Below are 14,482 nucleotides of genomic sequence, written 5' to 3'. Positions count from 1 at the left end.
TGGTATAAGAATATTTTATGGGACCCAAGGTGAAAATTGTATGACGGGCGTGACACCGCCCACTTTTTGGTAAATCACATATCTCAGGACCCGACCTGCACCCCATTTCGACTGAACTTAACTAGTACATGACATTTTTCTCATATTCCTATCTAAGAGTGTGAAAATGCGCGAAATCGGACAGCAACCACGCCCACTTCCCATATAAAAATATTTAAATTCCACTTTATTCTTTTACTTTCCAGTACACAAATCAGAAAATTACTTTAATATTTGCCATAGTGTAACTAAACAAAACTGTTCACCACACTACATAGGTATTAAATATGTGGACCCCAGTACCTACAGTTGACTCTTGACCGCAAATATCGGTCAAAGTGTGAGATATATAATTTAAGTTCAGACGGAAGCCTTTCTTGAGATTAGTTATTCTGTGTACTAAAAATCGGTTGAATCGGGTCAATACTTCCCTTAGCCCCAATGTATGTAACGGGTGATTTTTTTGAGGTTAGGATTTTCATGCATTAGTATTTGACAGATCACGTGGGATTTCAGACATGGTGTCAAAGAGAAAGATGCTCAGTATGCTTTGACATTTCATCATGAATAGACTTACTAACGAGCAACGCTTGCAATCATTGAATTTTATTACCAAAATCAGTGTTCGGTTCGAAATGTGAAAATCCGCTTTTTTATCGACAAATTTTGTTCAGCGATGAGGCTCATTTCTGGTTGAATGGCTACGTAAATAAGCAAAATTGCCGCATTTGGGGTGAAGAGCAACCAGAAGCCGTTCAAGAACTGCCCATGCATCCCGAAAAATGCACTGTTTGGTGTGGTTTGTACGCTGGTGGAATCATTGGACCGTATTTTTTCAAAGATGCTGTTGGACGCAACGTTACGGTGAATGGCGATCGCTATCGTTCGATGCTAACAAACTTTTTGTTGCCAAAAATGGAAGAACTGAACTTGGTTGACATGTGGTTTCAACAAGATGGCGCTACATGCCACACAGCTCGCGATTCTATGGCCATTTTGAGGGAAAACTTCGGACAACAATTCATCTCAAGAAATGGACCCGTAAGTTGGCCACCAAGATAAAGCGATTTAAACCCGTTAGACTATTTTTTTTGGGGCAACGTCAAGTCTAAAGTCTACAGAAATAAGCCAGCAACTATTCCAGCTTTGGAAGACAACATTTCCGAAGAAATTCGGGCTATTCCGGCCGAAATGCCCGAAAAAGTTGCCCAAAATTGGACTTTCCGAATGGACCACCTAAGACGCAGCCGCGGTCAACATTTAAATGAAATTATCTTCAAAAAGTAAATGTCATGAACCAATCTAACGTTTCAAATAAAGAACCGATGAGATTTTGCAAATTTTATGCGTTTTTTTTTTTTTTTAAAGTTATCAAGCTCTTAAAAAATAAACCTTTACCTTACATAAAAATTTTCGAATTAGGAGACCTTATTCTGGATATATCGGCCAAATATTGACTCATAACAGTATACCATTACTGGATGATATTCGATCGAATAAATCAACAAAATACAGCAGTTGTAACTGACGGTGTACACGAAGACTATGGAGAGTCGCTTCGGCGCCGTTCGCAGCAACTTGGACTGACGTATGGAACGACATGGCGCATTTTACATCGAGATCTTAAATTGAAAGCGTACTAAAAACAGCTTGTGCAAGAACTGAAGCCGCTCGATCTTCCCACGTGACATCGCTTCGCTCTATTGGCTCTTGAAAAATTCCAAGAAGATCCGAGATTTTTGGGCCAAAATTTGTTCAGCGATGAGGCACATTTATGTAAACAAGCAAACTTGTCGCATTTAGGACGAAGAGTGACCAGAAAATATTCAAGAGCTGTAATTTCTTCCAGAAAAAACAAGAGTTTGCTGTGGTTTGTAAACGATTGGAATAATTGGTCTATATTTCTTCAAAAATGATGGCGGAGGAAAGAGGTGATCTTCAAAAAATTAAATACCAAAGAATGTTATTTCGAATGACAATAAACATTCCCGTTAAATTTGAAGTTTCTTTGTTCTTTTTCTTTAAAAAAGTAAGAAACCTCGAAATGGACGACATAGGATTCTCACAGCTAATTGACATACGATTTTAATTCTAATCCTATAACCACACCACTCATTTAAATATGTGAATCTGACTATCAAAGAATATACTTTAACAGAAGAATACTAATAAGCGACTCTTTTGGAATTTGCTCTTTTCGCTCTTAGAAAGATATGTATATGTATTATTTTTTGATGAAGTGTTATTCAATTTAGATGACAGGCTTTTCTTTAAATTTTATCTTTACGTAGGAAATATAGCTTTCAAAACATATTTCGACAAGGTTGTGCTTATAATTCACCTCCCCATCCTTGACAGATGAATCTTAACAGATCTCAAGTCATCTCAATGCCTCTTAAAATAGGTGTGCACTTAGGTCACAGTACCTTAAAACTAAGTTATTACATCGACTTGTCTGGAACCGGTCGTCTTCGTACCTTTTTGGAAATGAAAACCATAATTCATCAAGGATGAACTCAAGTTCGAGTTTATAAAAAAGATTGTTAGTGAGATTTCATAAGCAAACCTTCGAAATATTTCAGATTTTTGTCACAGAGAAGAGGAAATCGTGGGTTTCGATAACGATCAGGTAATTGCTCAGGCCAGAAGAGCAGTTAACGCACTACAACTCTTTAAAGCATCAACAAAACTTTTAGTGAAAGCTCTTTGGAAGTTTTCTAAATTTACTTTTTGTTGAACGTTAGCGAAGCAAGTACTTATATTTCGCACATTACCGTTTGTCAAAACAACTTAAACGTTAAAATATTTTCCCCATCCCACACGCACACAAAACCACCAGTTTAATGATGAAAGAGCAAAGCATGCATCGTTTTATGTCGCAGCGGTCAACTGGACCGTTAACTGAACAAACAAAGCAACTCCGGCAACACGTAGAAAATTGCATTCGAACGTTAAATGCATAAACTTTTTGCGTTCGGCTTTGGTTTTCCGTTTATTTTCTCTACTCTTTTCTGAATAATGAAAGCTCCGCAGAAATTCCTATATGTGTGCCTGTGTGCGTGTGTGGGCGAACACAATAAGTGCTTCCTCAAGCAAATGCACGCATAAAAGAAATTGCGAAAACTCAACTTCAGCAAACTATTGAGAGCTTTGAAAACTGAAAAGAAGCCTTGATTGGCAAGTGTACGAGAATTCTTCGGGAAGAACGCAAAAAAGCGACTAATTGAAGTGACAACAAAAGCAAAAAAATAAGCGAAACGTTTGGCAAACTAGCTTTGTAGCTTTGTCTGTCACCGAAAGTCATGCGGCCCGCCAGTCAACCGGTCAACCGTCAAGCAGCCGAGTGTTGAGTGACCGGCATAACTGACCTAGCCGACTGACGGGGTTATTGCAACGCTGCTGTTGATTGGCGGCGCTATTTGACATGCACAAATGATTTTGAGCCAAAACATGCCAAGTCCACTTACATATTGACACACACACACACAACTAGATTGCCTTTTTTCTGTATACCAATTTTTTCCAAAAAAAAACAATTTTTTTTTTTATTTTAAAAAATTTGGCTGTCGCAATCTCACGCTTTTTTCGTAGTTCGAGCAATTGGCCTTCACTTGGATGGAGCGGCAGAAGTTGGGCGGCAGCTATTCATCGCATCGCGCGCAAAGCGAAAAACACGTCGTCGTCTGCTCGACCACACTGCACGCGGACACAATCATGGACTTCCTCAACGAATTTTATGCGCACCCACTGCTACAGGACTACTATGTGGTGCTGCTCAGTCCCATGGAGTTGGACACCACGATGCGTATGATATTGCAGGTGCCGATTTGGGCGCAACGGGTCATTTATATTCAGGTGAGTGCTCGCACGTTGGATTCCATACCAGTGATTTAACAATCGCCGATATTCGCTTACATGCGACGCACTTTCGTTAATCAAATCAAGCGTTTAATCCGCATTCGCTTTCTTTCCTTCTTTGTGTTTTTGTTTGTTCGCAGGGTTCCTGTTTAAAGGATGGCGATTTGGCACGTGCGCGCATGAATGAGGCCGAGGCTTGTTTCATACTCGCCGCTCGTAATTATGCCGATAAGACTGCAGCCGACGAGCACACGATATTGCGTTCGTGGGCGGTTAAAGATTTTGCGCCGAGTGTGCCGCAATATGTGCAGATATTTCGGTAAGTATGCGGGTGTACTATTTTGTGGGGTAATTATAATGCGGACAACGAGATTTAGCCAAGCTTATGAAAGGTTTATTCGACAAGTATCAGCGCACAAATGTATGCCTGGAAGTGCCAAAAGAATCGGTGTTATTACACAAATTAATATTGAATGGCGGTGACTCTAACACCAGCCGGTCGTTTCTACTTTTCGATATTTGGCATCAATTCGAGATAGCAAGTGCCGCCAGATCAATATTTAGCTGATCTCTCCAACGGAGTGAGGGTCATTTTCTTCCTCTGCCTCCACCATCGTTCCATCGTTATAATGGGCCATGGCCGACTCATCATATCATGTCATTGTCCATGTTTCCGCACCATACAGCCGAGCAGGAATTATTAGAGACTTGTATACTCGTAGTTTGGTCTTTGCTCTTCAGGAGAAGACTTTACTTTTCACTCGCCTGCTCAGTCCAAAGTAGCGCGTGATCGCAAGAGTGCATCTACGTTGGATTTCAAGGCTGAGATCAGGCTCCTCAGTAAATAAATTTCCTATCGTATGAGAGATTCATCGGCAAGATTATTTTTCACGCTCTATTTCGGCATGTGAAAATTAACTGCTACAGCAATCCATACTTCAAGAATCCAGCAAAGCAAAACTTCAAAATCAAAGTTTTGTCCTTAAAATGTATGCCTTCGTAATGCCAATTTCAAAACTCTTGTTCCTTAAGACCTTACTTGTGTAGTGTGATCCATTTCGAGATTTCCTACTTTTATATGGAAAAAATAGAAGCGTCAAGTTGGGGAATGTTTACTATCATTCACAAGAACATTCTTCGGTATTTATTTCTGCAAGATTATCTCTCTCAGATGGACCATCCGTTGAGTTCAATTTTCGTCGACTCGTTCAGTATTTCGACTGCTTCCTGGCGAATGATACGCGTGTTGTTTTGTAAGGACAAGAATCGAAGTGGGATTGCCCACCTTAAAACTTTACATATCCCCACAGGAAAAAGCCAAATGATGTGCTATCACACGAACTTGGTGGCCAATCGACCAGTCTAAAATACGAAATTATCTGCTCACCGAAGTGTTCTTTCTCTAAATTCATTGATTGATACGATGTGTGGGAATCGGCGCCAAATTCTTGGAACCAAATATCACCGAGATCACTAGCCATTTCAGGCATCAAATAGTCGGTTATCAAGGCCCGATTGATCGTCATTGAAATTAGGTTCTCATCGGCTTCATTTTTCAAGGAATGTGGATGTGATGATATGGTAGCTCTTGAAACTCTTCAGGTTGCTCTTCGTCCCAAATGCGGCAATCTTGCTTGTTTACACACCCATTGAGTCAGAAATTGGTCTCATGTTAAACTAAACTTTGCTCGAAAGCTACAAATCTTCTTGGAACTTTTCAAGGACCTTTCCCATAGAGCGAAACGATGCCGCTTGAGAAGGTCGGAAGGCTTCAGTTCTTAATATTCAAGATATCGACGTAAAATGCGCCAAGTCGTTCCATATGTCTCTCCGAATTACTACGAACGGGGCCGAAGCGACTCTCCGCGGTCTCCGTGTACACCCTCAGTTACGACCGCTGTATTTTGTTAGTTTATTCGATCGAATATTATCCAGTAATGAAAGTTGGGTCTCAAGATGGATGATGATGTTGCGAATAGTGCGCTGAGTAGGCCGATCATGTTGACCATAAGTTGAACAAAGCGCACGAATAACGTTCTTTTCAGAAAGTGATATTTGGTAATAATGTTTTTTATGATGAATGATATTAATGACTTTTAAACATTGCGCCAGTCGTTTCTTCGTTTCGCTATTTCTCGCCAATGTGCGATACCAAGTACAGCCAGGTCTTTTCCGCCTGATCACTCCAACGGAGTGAAGGTCTTTCTCTTCCCTTGCTTCTACAGGCAGGTACTGAATTCAAAACCTTCAAAGCTCGAGTGTTCCCTTCCATCCGGACAACATGACCTAGCCACCCCGCTGTCTACTGAATCGCTAAATTATCTGTAAGCCAATATCGCCGTACTTCTCATACAGCTTAACGTTCCATCGACTGCAGTACTCCTCGTTGCCTATACTCAAAAGACCATACAATTTTCGCAGAACCTTTCTCTCGAAAACTCGTAATCAGATTTTGCCATTGTTCATGCCTCTGCACCATGTCATCCCCGACCACGGCGCAGAGGCAGGGACGATGACGAATGTTTTTTTTTATGACGCCTTGTCTTCGTTCACAACGCTTCGCTTCCTCATCCACTAACCGAAGCAGAAAGCTTTACCACTTGTATGTGTATTCACATAAACCCCGCGATGAGTCTGATTCCATTATAGACTGATATTCAGGGAATAGCATAGAAAGGTTTAAACGCGTTTCTCATCTCATTTAGATAGAGAGATAGATAGAGAGAGAGGCGGAGAGATATTTTATAATAGGTCGCCTAGCGGTTTCTTATTTCTCATTCAAACTTTCAAAACACCAACGGATGTTCCTCTCAATTTCCCAAATGAAGACAGCGTGTGACACGTGGGCGTTAAATTGATAAGCTAGATATTACAAGAAAAATAGAAGCTTCATTTGGTGCGCTAAATTCACCAATTTTCCGAGAAAAATTGATAAGCAACGTGACCTCGATTTAAGCAAATAAAAATTTGAGCGCACCGAAAGCGCATTGCAACACTCGCTCGAATTGCTGGAATGGCAGCCATTAATCTCGCTAAGCAGCTCCACTTCGGCACACCCGCCACGAACAAAATATGCAAAATAAAGCTGGAAGGCGCATCACGATGATAAATGTGCGCTCAGCTCGAATGTCCGTGGAATTGTTGGGCAACAATGAAATTTTAGTACGGGAAAGGTTAATTGGAATGGTGGGCAACAACAATGTGTTGTATTTATTGTTCTTGTTGGCGGTGTAATTATGCTTATAGTTGCTTTTTAATTATGACCGTATAACAACAACAACTGGATACTTTATTCATCGCAAATGTTTGCTTTTGTTTTTGTTTTTGTGTATTTTTCATGAAACCCCCCGCCGGCAACATTCGACGCGCGTAAACTGAACCTTCGCGTCACACCACTTAAACTAATGCACTACAATAACAACAATGCGACGCTGTGGCTTGCAACAAACGCAACAATGACTGGGATTTAAATGGATTTCGGGCAACTCAACGCGGCTTGGTCCACTCGCAACCGCCCCGAACTCATTTCGGTTTTATGCGGCGGCTATTGTTGCTTGTCGTCCTCGGTTCGCTGTTTGTTGTGTGTAACCATTCAACCGTTCAATCGCCGAACTACAAACCGTCAAACCGCCAAACCGACAACCGCAGACCGGAGCACAAGCTTCATGTGAAATTTGCGGAGCACGTCGTCTGCGAGGACGAATTCAAATACGCGCTGTTAGCCAATAACTGCACTTGCCCCGGCGCGAGTACGCTGGTCACATTGCTGTTGCACACGTCACGAGGACAGTAAGTAAATGCTTTAATTTTTCCTAATATTCCTTAACTTTTAGTATTTAAGTGTGAGAAAATGTTCAACGAATTTTAGCATACAATTTCCAGACTTCGAAGTCATTTGGATGAATACGACTTACTTGTATTATTTTATATTTATATATTGGTATAAAGTTGCCTTTAAAAATTATTTTTTCACCGAAAATACTTAAAAACAAGAAAAACCGTTAACTTCGGCTTCAAAGAAGTTATAGTCCCCTCACAGCTCCAATTTGAAAGCAATAAATGGTATAAAAATATATTTTTCTTGATATTGAACATATTCGTTTTGTGGCAGCTAATTATGTAATAGTGGTCCAATCTGAAGAATTTATTCCAACACCGTAGCAATGCCTTGGAAAATATTTCGTGCCAAATTTCGTGAAGGTATCTCACAAATAGACTCTGCTTGATACGCTCATTATTTTTATATAATACATTGAATAGGTCAATTGAAAAGTACCATTCCGGGCCATAATAGAATGCATTTTTTTTTGGCATTTTTTATATTCAACATAGTTCCCTACAAGGTTGATACACTGGTTTTAGCGACATCCCCACTTTTATACACCATTTATGAAATACGATTTTTATTTTGCTTCAAAATAGGCAATCACTTCTTCACTCAACGAAAATGTTGTCTCAGCGCGCACTCCTTTGATATCTGAGAACTGGAAATAATCCTTGGGGCCAGATATGGAAAACATGGTGAATGCAGAAGCAATTCCAAGCAATATTCAATGAATTTCGTTTTTAATGATACGGTGCATTGTGTGGGTTAATCAGCACTTTATTTTTCTTCAAATGCGGTCGTTTCTCGGTGGTTTCATCCTTCTAATGGTAATGATGATCCTCCCTTAGTCAATAAAAATTCTTCCATACGCATCCCAAAATACAGACGCCATAATCTTGCCAGCCGTCTGTTGCCTTTTTCCACACTTTGGAGCGGGTTCATCGTATGCAGTCCACTTGGATGAATGTCGAGTAAACTTTGGAGTGAAATGATGGGTTCATTTTTTATTCGTTGTCACATTTCGACGAAAAACTCGAGTTTGTTATTCTTGCACATCTCCAAACTCTCTTCCGAATCATCATCTCGTCGTTACTTTTGCTCAACAATGACCACCGCACCAATTTGTGCAAAACTTTCTCATACCCAAATATTTGTGAATGATATGATATATGTACATGTTCAGTTACTACCTTTGTAGTGCTTGTTATTTCGAACAACTTCCCTATACGGTCATCCAAAATTATTTTGTGTAATTTTTTGATATTTTCGTCGATAAGGGCGTTCACTGTGTTCACCGTCTTCAGTGCTTGATAGCTAATTTTCCTCGGACAGTGTCCGCAAAATCGTCATTCAACACGCAAAATTCTTTTTTATCCATTTTTTCTCAATTTCTTATAATTTACTTATCCTTTAGGGGCACTGAACTACATAATTTAGTACTTGATTTAAGAAATGTGTACAGCGTCCGGCTCGTAGTGTAACCAATTAAAAAAGCCATAAATTCGGTTTGGAAAATTATTTTTATTTATTTTAAAGTACACGATGTGTAAAAATAATCATAAATTCAGGACCAATTCACTTTCGCTCGATATGACCACCCTTTGCCTTAACTATGGCCTTGAGACGGTCAAAAAACGAGTCACAAGCTGCCCGAATGTGACTTTCCGGTATTTTGGCCCACTCACGGACAATGGTTTTCATCAGCATCTCGAGACTGTTGTATTTATTACTTCGGACCTTGTTCCCCAAAATAGCTCAGAGACAATAATCCATTGCATTCGCATCTGGTGAATTCAAGAGCCATTGTGTGGTCGTAATGAAGTTCGGAACGTTGTTTTTCAGTCATTCTTGGTACACTCGCGCTGTGTGAGACGGTCCTGAGTCTTGTTGAAACGTCCATGGTTTGCGATCGAAATGTTTGTTTGCCCACGGCTTCAAAGTAGCCTCCAGAACACTTTTCCGATAATATCCCGCATTTACTTTGACGCCAGGCTCGATGAAAACAATTGGAGAGCGCCCATCTCCGGTGACAGCTGCCCAAATTATTATTTGTGGCGGGTGCTGCCTCCTGGTGGCAAACCGATGACGTAGATTCTCGTATGAACGGCCGGTCAAGTAAACCCTATCGTTTTGAGAGTTTACGAATTGCTCAATTGGAAAAATTATTTCGTCAGAAAACGCAATGTTCGGAATTTGACTGCTTTCGGCCCAGCTAAGCAACTGCTTCGCTCTCTCAAGTCTTGTTGCTGCTTCAGTGTGAGATCATGGGCCTTTTGGAACTTATAAAGCCTGACCTAGAGCTCATTTTTCAATATGCGTCGGATGCTGCGGTCGGATATTTTCAGTTCTTTAGCCATTTGATTGGCACTTCGTATGAATTTGGCTCAAGTCGCTTCTTCACTTTCCGAACCATCTCTCGTGACGTTGCAGTCTTTTGATGACCACCTCCATGGGGTTTTGCGATACTACCAGTATCATTGGAATGAGTGATGGTGCGATAAACAAAAACTTTATTCACATTAAAGTGTTGGAGCTCACGAAAAATTGCTCGCTGTGTTTTTCTGGCTAAATATAAAGCAATCAAACTATTGCGTTTGAATTCTTTCTTTTTTTTTTTTTTTTTTTTTTTTTTTTTTTTTTTTTTTATTTTTTTTTTTTTTCGCTGATCACTTTTTGTGTTCACTTTTGGCAAAACACTTTTGTACACTTGTGAACAATACTCAGCATTATCATTCAACAGCTGCGCGAACGGTCTGAAGATGGTTACACTTCGAGTGTCGGACCCTGTAGCTGTTGGCTATAATTTTATTTTTGATATATATTTCAACCTTTATTTGACAGCATAAAATCAATACGGTATTTGCTCATTTTAAGAATCTTTCTATTACATCTTCTGGTTCCACAGCAATGTCGTAGTTTTTGTTGAGAAGTTCTAAGCCGTTCAATCTTTTCTGGAGCATCGTTGTTCTGAGCCAAGTCTTGTTTCTGTGCAAATAAGAAAAAGATCGCTCAGCGCTAACATTTGTGGCTGGCAAAGTGCAAAATACGTGAAGAAGAGTATGAATCGTCAGAGATATATCCCTACCGCAAGTGCTGAGAGTTTCTAAGGCAGAAAGCACTTGCGTTCTCGTAGCCATTTGCATTTTTCATTGTTGTTGCCAAAGCGCCAGTTCTGTTTTGAGCTTCGATTTTCGCAGTTCTTTGCTTCCTGGCAGGATTTTTCCAAAAAGGTCTAACTAGGCATTCAATGAATACAGTCATATTTGTTGCTTCTAAGGGTAAGTTAAAATTTGGTAACAGCTCACTAAAATTGAAATTCTCGAGAACTAAGTACATCAAAATACCGAGTTTTTAAATCTTGTGTGACTGTCTCAATGGGTGGAATGTATGCAGAAACTATGTAGAAGTTTTCACAGATTTGAGATGGGGATATTGTTTCGATGACTCTGTCGACCACATATTCTGGGTTCAACATCTAATTTTCAGCCATCTGTAAACTCAAAGTTGCACAGTACGGTGACCAAATTCAACGCTTTTACTGGAGTCATTTTTATCTTCCATTCGATTATTTTTGTCAGTGCTTTAACGATTTCTGGAAGGGTGACTGTGAATTGAAGAACGGCATGATGTCTTTGTACCCACCTTGTCTCACAACGCTTTACAATATTTTTGTATTACCTTGAATCGTCTTACTAATGAAAGTTGCTTGTGAACTTGAAGTTTTCAGATAATTTTTCAAGACTTCATCGGCAGAATCTAATCGAAGTAATCTTCTGAAATTGCCCTCTCACACAGTTGTCCATAGATACGCACCTGATGTGGCTAGAGGAATATTTTTTGCGTTAACGACATCTCAAGAAATGACCAATGTATGAGGTATAGAGTCAACCGTATGTTTGAAATTAGGTATATGGGGGTTAGAGGAAATATGGGTAAGTAATACCCCGATTTCATCAATTTTAGTCAAGTGGATAGACTGTTATTAGAAACATATTATTGCTGAATTTCATTAAAATTTCTTACATATTGGCCAATAGATATGGTATAAAGTCAACCGGTAGTTCGAAAAAATTTTTAATAGGCGACTAAGGCGAGTATTGACCCTAAATTAAGACAATAAAAATCATTTGATATTATAAAGTTGCCATGAGCTAAAGAAAAAAAGAAAATATTGCTAGTTTGGTAAGGTAAACTTTTTACATAAGCCGACTATACCAGGTAATACCTGGAATGACTAGCGTGCCAATATGTTTTAATACTAGTATAAACTACTAAATATGCTATGTATATGAGTTCCTGCATATGCTTAAGGGCACACGTGTAGCAGATTCACGCATGTCTACAAAAAAGGTTGTACTAATGGACACGACCTCCACTGGACGCGTGAAACCGGGTCAAACGGAAACGTGTGTGTAAATATTTATGTACTTCTGTTACACAAACAACAATATTAACGGTCATGCATCTACACAATAGTTGTCATACTCATGGCGCTAACTGTAATTTTTTATTTATTTGTTTTTTGCTTGTTTTGTAAAAGAAAAGTTACGATGAATAAGCATACAACAGCGTACAGTGGTGGGAAATAGAAAAAATATTAGCAAAATAAATATGAAAGTCACCGTTGTTACTATATAATTGAATAATATGCAATAGCTTTAAAGTAACGGTTCTAATAAAACAAAAATACGTATAAGTAAAAATCAATTGATCCATACTCAAAAAAGAGTATACTTTAACAAATTTTTATAGATATCTTTATTATCGTCTTAAGATAGGCTCGTTTACTACCAAAACAAGCACGGAAATTCCATCTGCCATACACTTGTTAAAACATTATCGTTTGTTAGTTTGATCCATAAGAGATATTAAGACCTATGCTATCTCGCAGAGAAGAGATATCAGAGCTCACACATAGAGAGCAGTAACGCATCGATGATGTCTAAACCAGAACCATCGAAGAGAAAAGGAATCAGAGCTCATACTTAGTGGGAAGTGACGAATCGATAATGTCAGTTCCCCGATAGTAGCTTCGCAGGTTTGCAGGTACAGCTTTACTTTTTGATCTCGATTTCATCACCAACTTTGTGTGAAAATTATATTAAATACTGACGAGATTTTCCAGAGTTAAGCAGTATTACGAGTATTCAAGCCGCAAAAGTTTCAGCGAACAGTTCTTACCTATTTATGGATTCGCTATTATTTGCTCTCCCCTTTTAAGAAAGTCGGTAGGATGATTTTGTTGGTCTCATCTTTTTAAATAAATTCGAACTTTGGTCGATATTGGTGCTTAAGCAGATACGATTAGCAGTCAGAGATCTTACTTGGGATATCGGAAAGATCAGTGAAAAACATTTTGAAAGATCATTTGGGCCTATGAAAAGTGAGAGCACGATTGGTTCCAAAATGACGCAGATTTTTGAAAAACAGTGTCTCATTAACGTCTGTGAAACAATGCTTTTCGACTACCAGGATGTCATATAACGTATTGTTACTGGTGATTCTAGATTCTCACGATCCACAAACAGACGATCCATTTGCCGAATATCGTTTAAAAGATGATCCGATGCCGGAAAAGCAGCTCAAAACTCAAAGTTATGTGGTCAGTTTTCTTCGATTATTGAGGTGTGGTGCACTCTGAATGACTTCCGACTGGAAAACTGTTACCAATGAACACTCTTTGACTGTATGGGTCACTTGCGTGAAGTAAAAAGAGAGGAGTTATGGGCCGATAACTCTTGGTTTTTTTCACCACGATAATGCTCCGTTGCATACTGCATTGATTCTTTGTGAGTTTTTCGACAAATTTTCAGCCAATATCGTACTGCAACCACTGTATTTGCCTAATTTAGCTTCAGGCGACTTCTGGCTATTCAGCAAACTCAAACGACCGCTCCGGGGAAACCGTTTTGAGTCAATAAGACATTAAAGCTGAATCGCTACATGCATTGAAGCCTATTCTGGAAACTGACTTTAACAACTGTTTCGAGGATTGGTAAAAACGTTAGCACAAGTGTGAAGAGACCAAGGGTAATTTCTTCGAGGGAGACCTTATAGATTTTAAAGAATAAATTAAGAACTCCAAAGTTTTGGACAAAGCTTTACTATATTTTGCCCATAGAGGTACATGTACATATTGCATTTAAGGTGACGATATATTGTATAATATCTGGGTTTCGGTAATAGAACGCCATGCTCTGTTAAGCTTTGAAGCGAAAATACTAATTCCCGTTTTTGGTTTTTTTAGGTATAAAATGTAGATTATACAGTTTTATTTTGTTTACTAGGCAATTTCACAATTTATATTTGTCGAAATGTTGCTCATAAATTAATTTCGTCGTAACCGCTGAGCCCTACTATCTGGCTTTACATATTCATTGCGACGATTATCTTCACTTAAATGCCATTTTAATGCCACGACTTTTGCACACAAGCCGACAGTCAACAAATATATGTATATTACTACTGAGAATATATAATATATATGTAGGTTTATAGTAACATCTTTGCGCATGTTCATGTAAATGTAGATATCTATTATATAAATACATATATACAATACTGCGTTTGAGCCACGGCGAAATTTTTCCAGGAAGACATTAAACGGACATTAGTGTCACAATCGCCTGGTCACCCATTTGCTTACTGTCAATGCGTCAACGTTTGCTTTTCCGCCTTTTCTATTCAACTTTTTTTTCTTCCAATTCCACAAAGGTCGCATATCTTTTGGAGCTTTCACACTCGAAGCCGTTGAAGGAT

General features: G+C 39.1%; 1 protein-coding gene across 16 annotated transcripts in view; it reads left to right on the top strand.

Annotated features, from left to right (window-relative positions):
• The window catches only part of LOC105233852 (potassium channel subfamily T member 2), a 263,246-nt gene that overhangs the window by 191,633 nt on the left and 57,131 nt on the right, over window positions 1-14,482 (top strand). For all 16 annotated transcript variants that reach the window (XM_049451971.1, XM_049451970.1, XM_049451966.1 and 13 more), the window contains 3 exons: window positions 3,631-3,894; window positions 4,038-4,216; window positions 7,546-7,686. In XM_049451971.1, the coding sequence (XP_049307928.1) occupies window positions 3,631-3,894; window positions 4,038-4,216; window positions 7,546-7,686 (584 nt within the window). The remainder of the gene's footprint in view (window positions 1-3,630; window positions 3,895-4,037; window positions 4,217-7,545; window positions 7,687-14,482) is intronic.

The sequence above is a fragment of the Bactrocera dorsalis genome, chromosome 3 (assembly GCF_023373825.1).
Source record: "Bactrocera dorsalis isolate Fly_Bdor chromosome 3, ASM2337382v1, whole genome shotgun sequence".
In the NCBI taxonomy this organism is placed as follows: Eukaryota; Metazoa; Arthropoda; class Insecta; order Diptera; family Tephritidae; genus Bactrocera; species Bactrocera dorsalis.
Note: the sequence above shows the minus strand (reverse complement) of the source record. Positions and strands in the feature narration are given on the sequence as shown.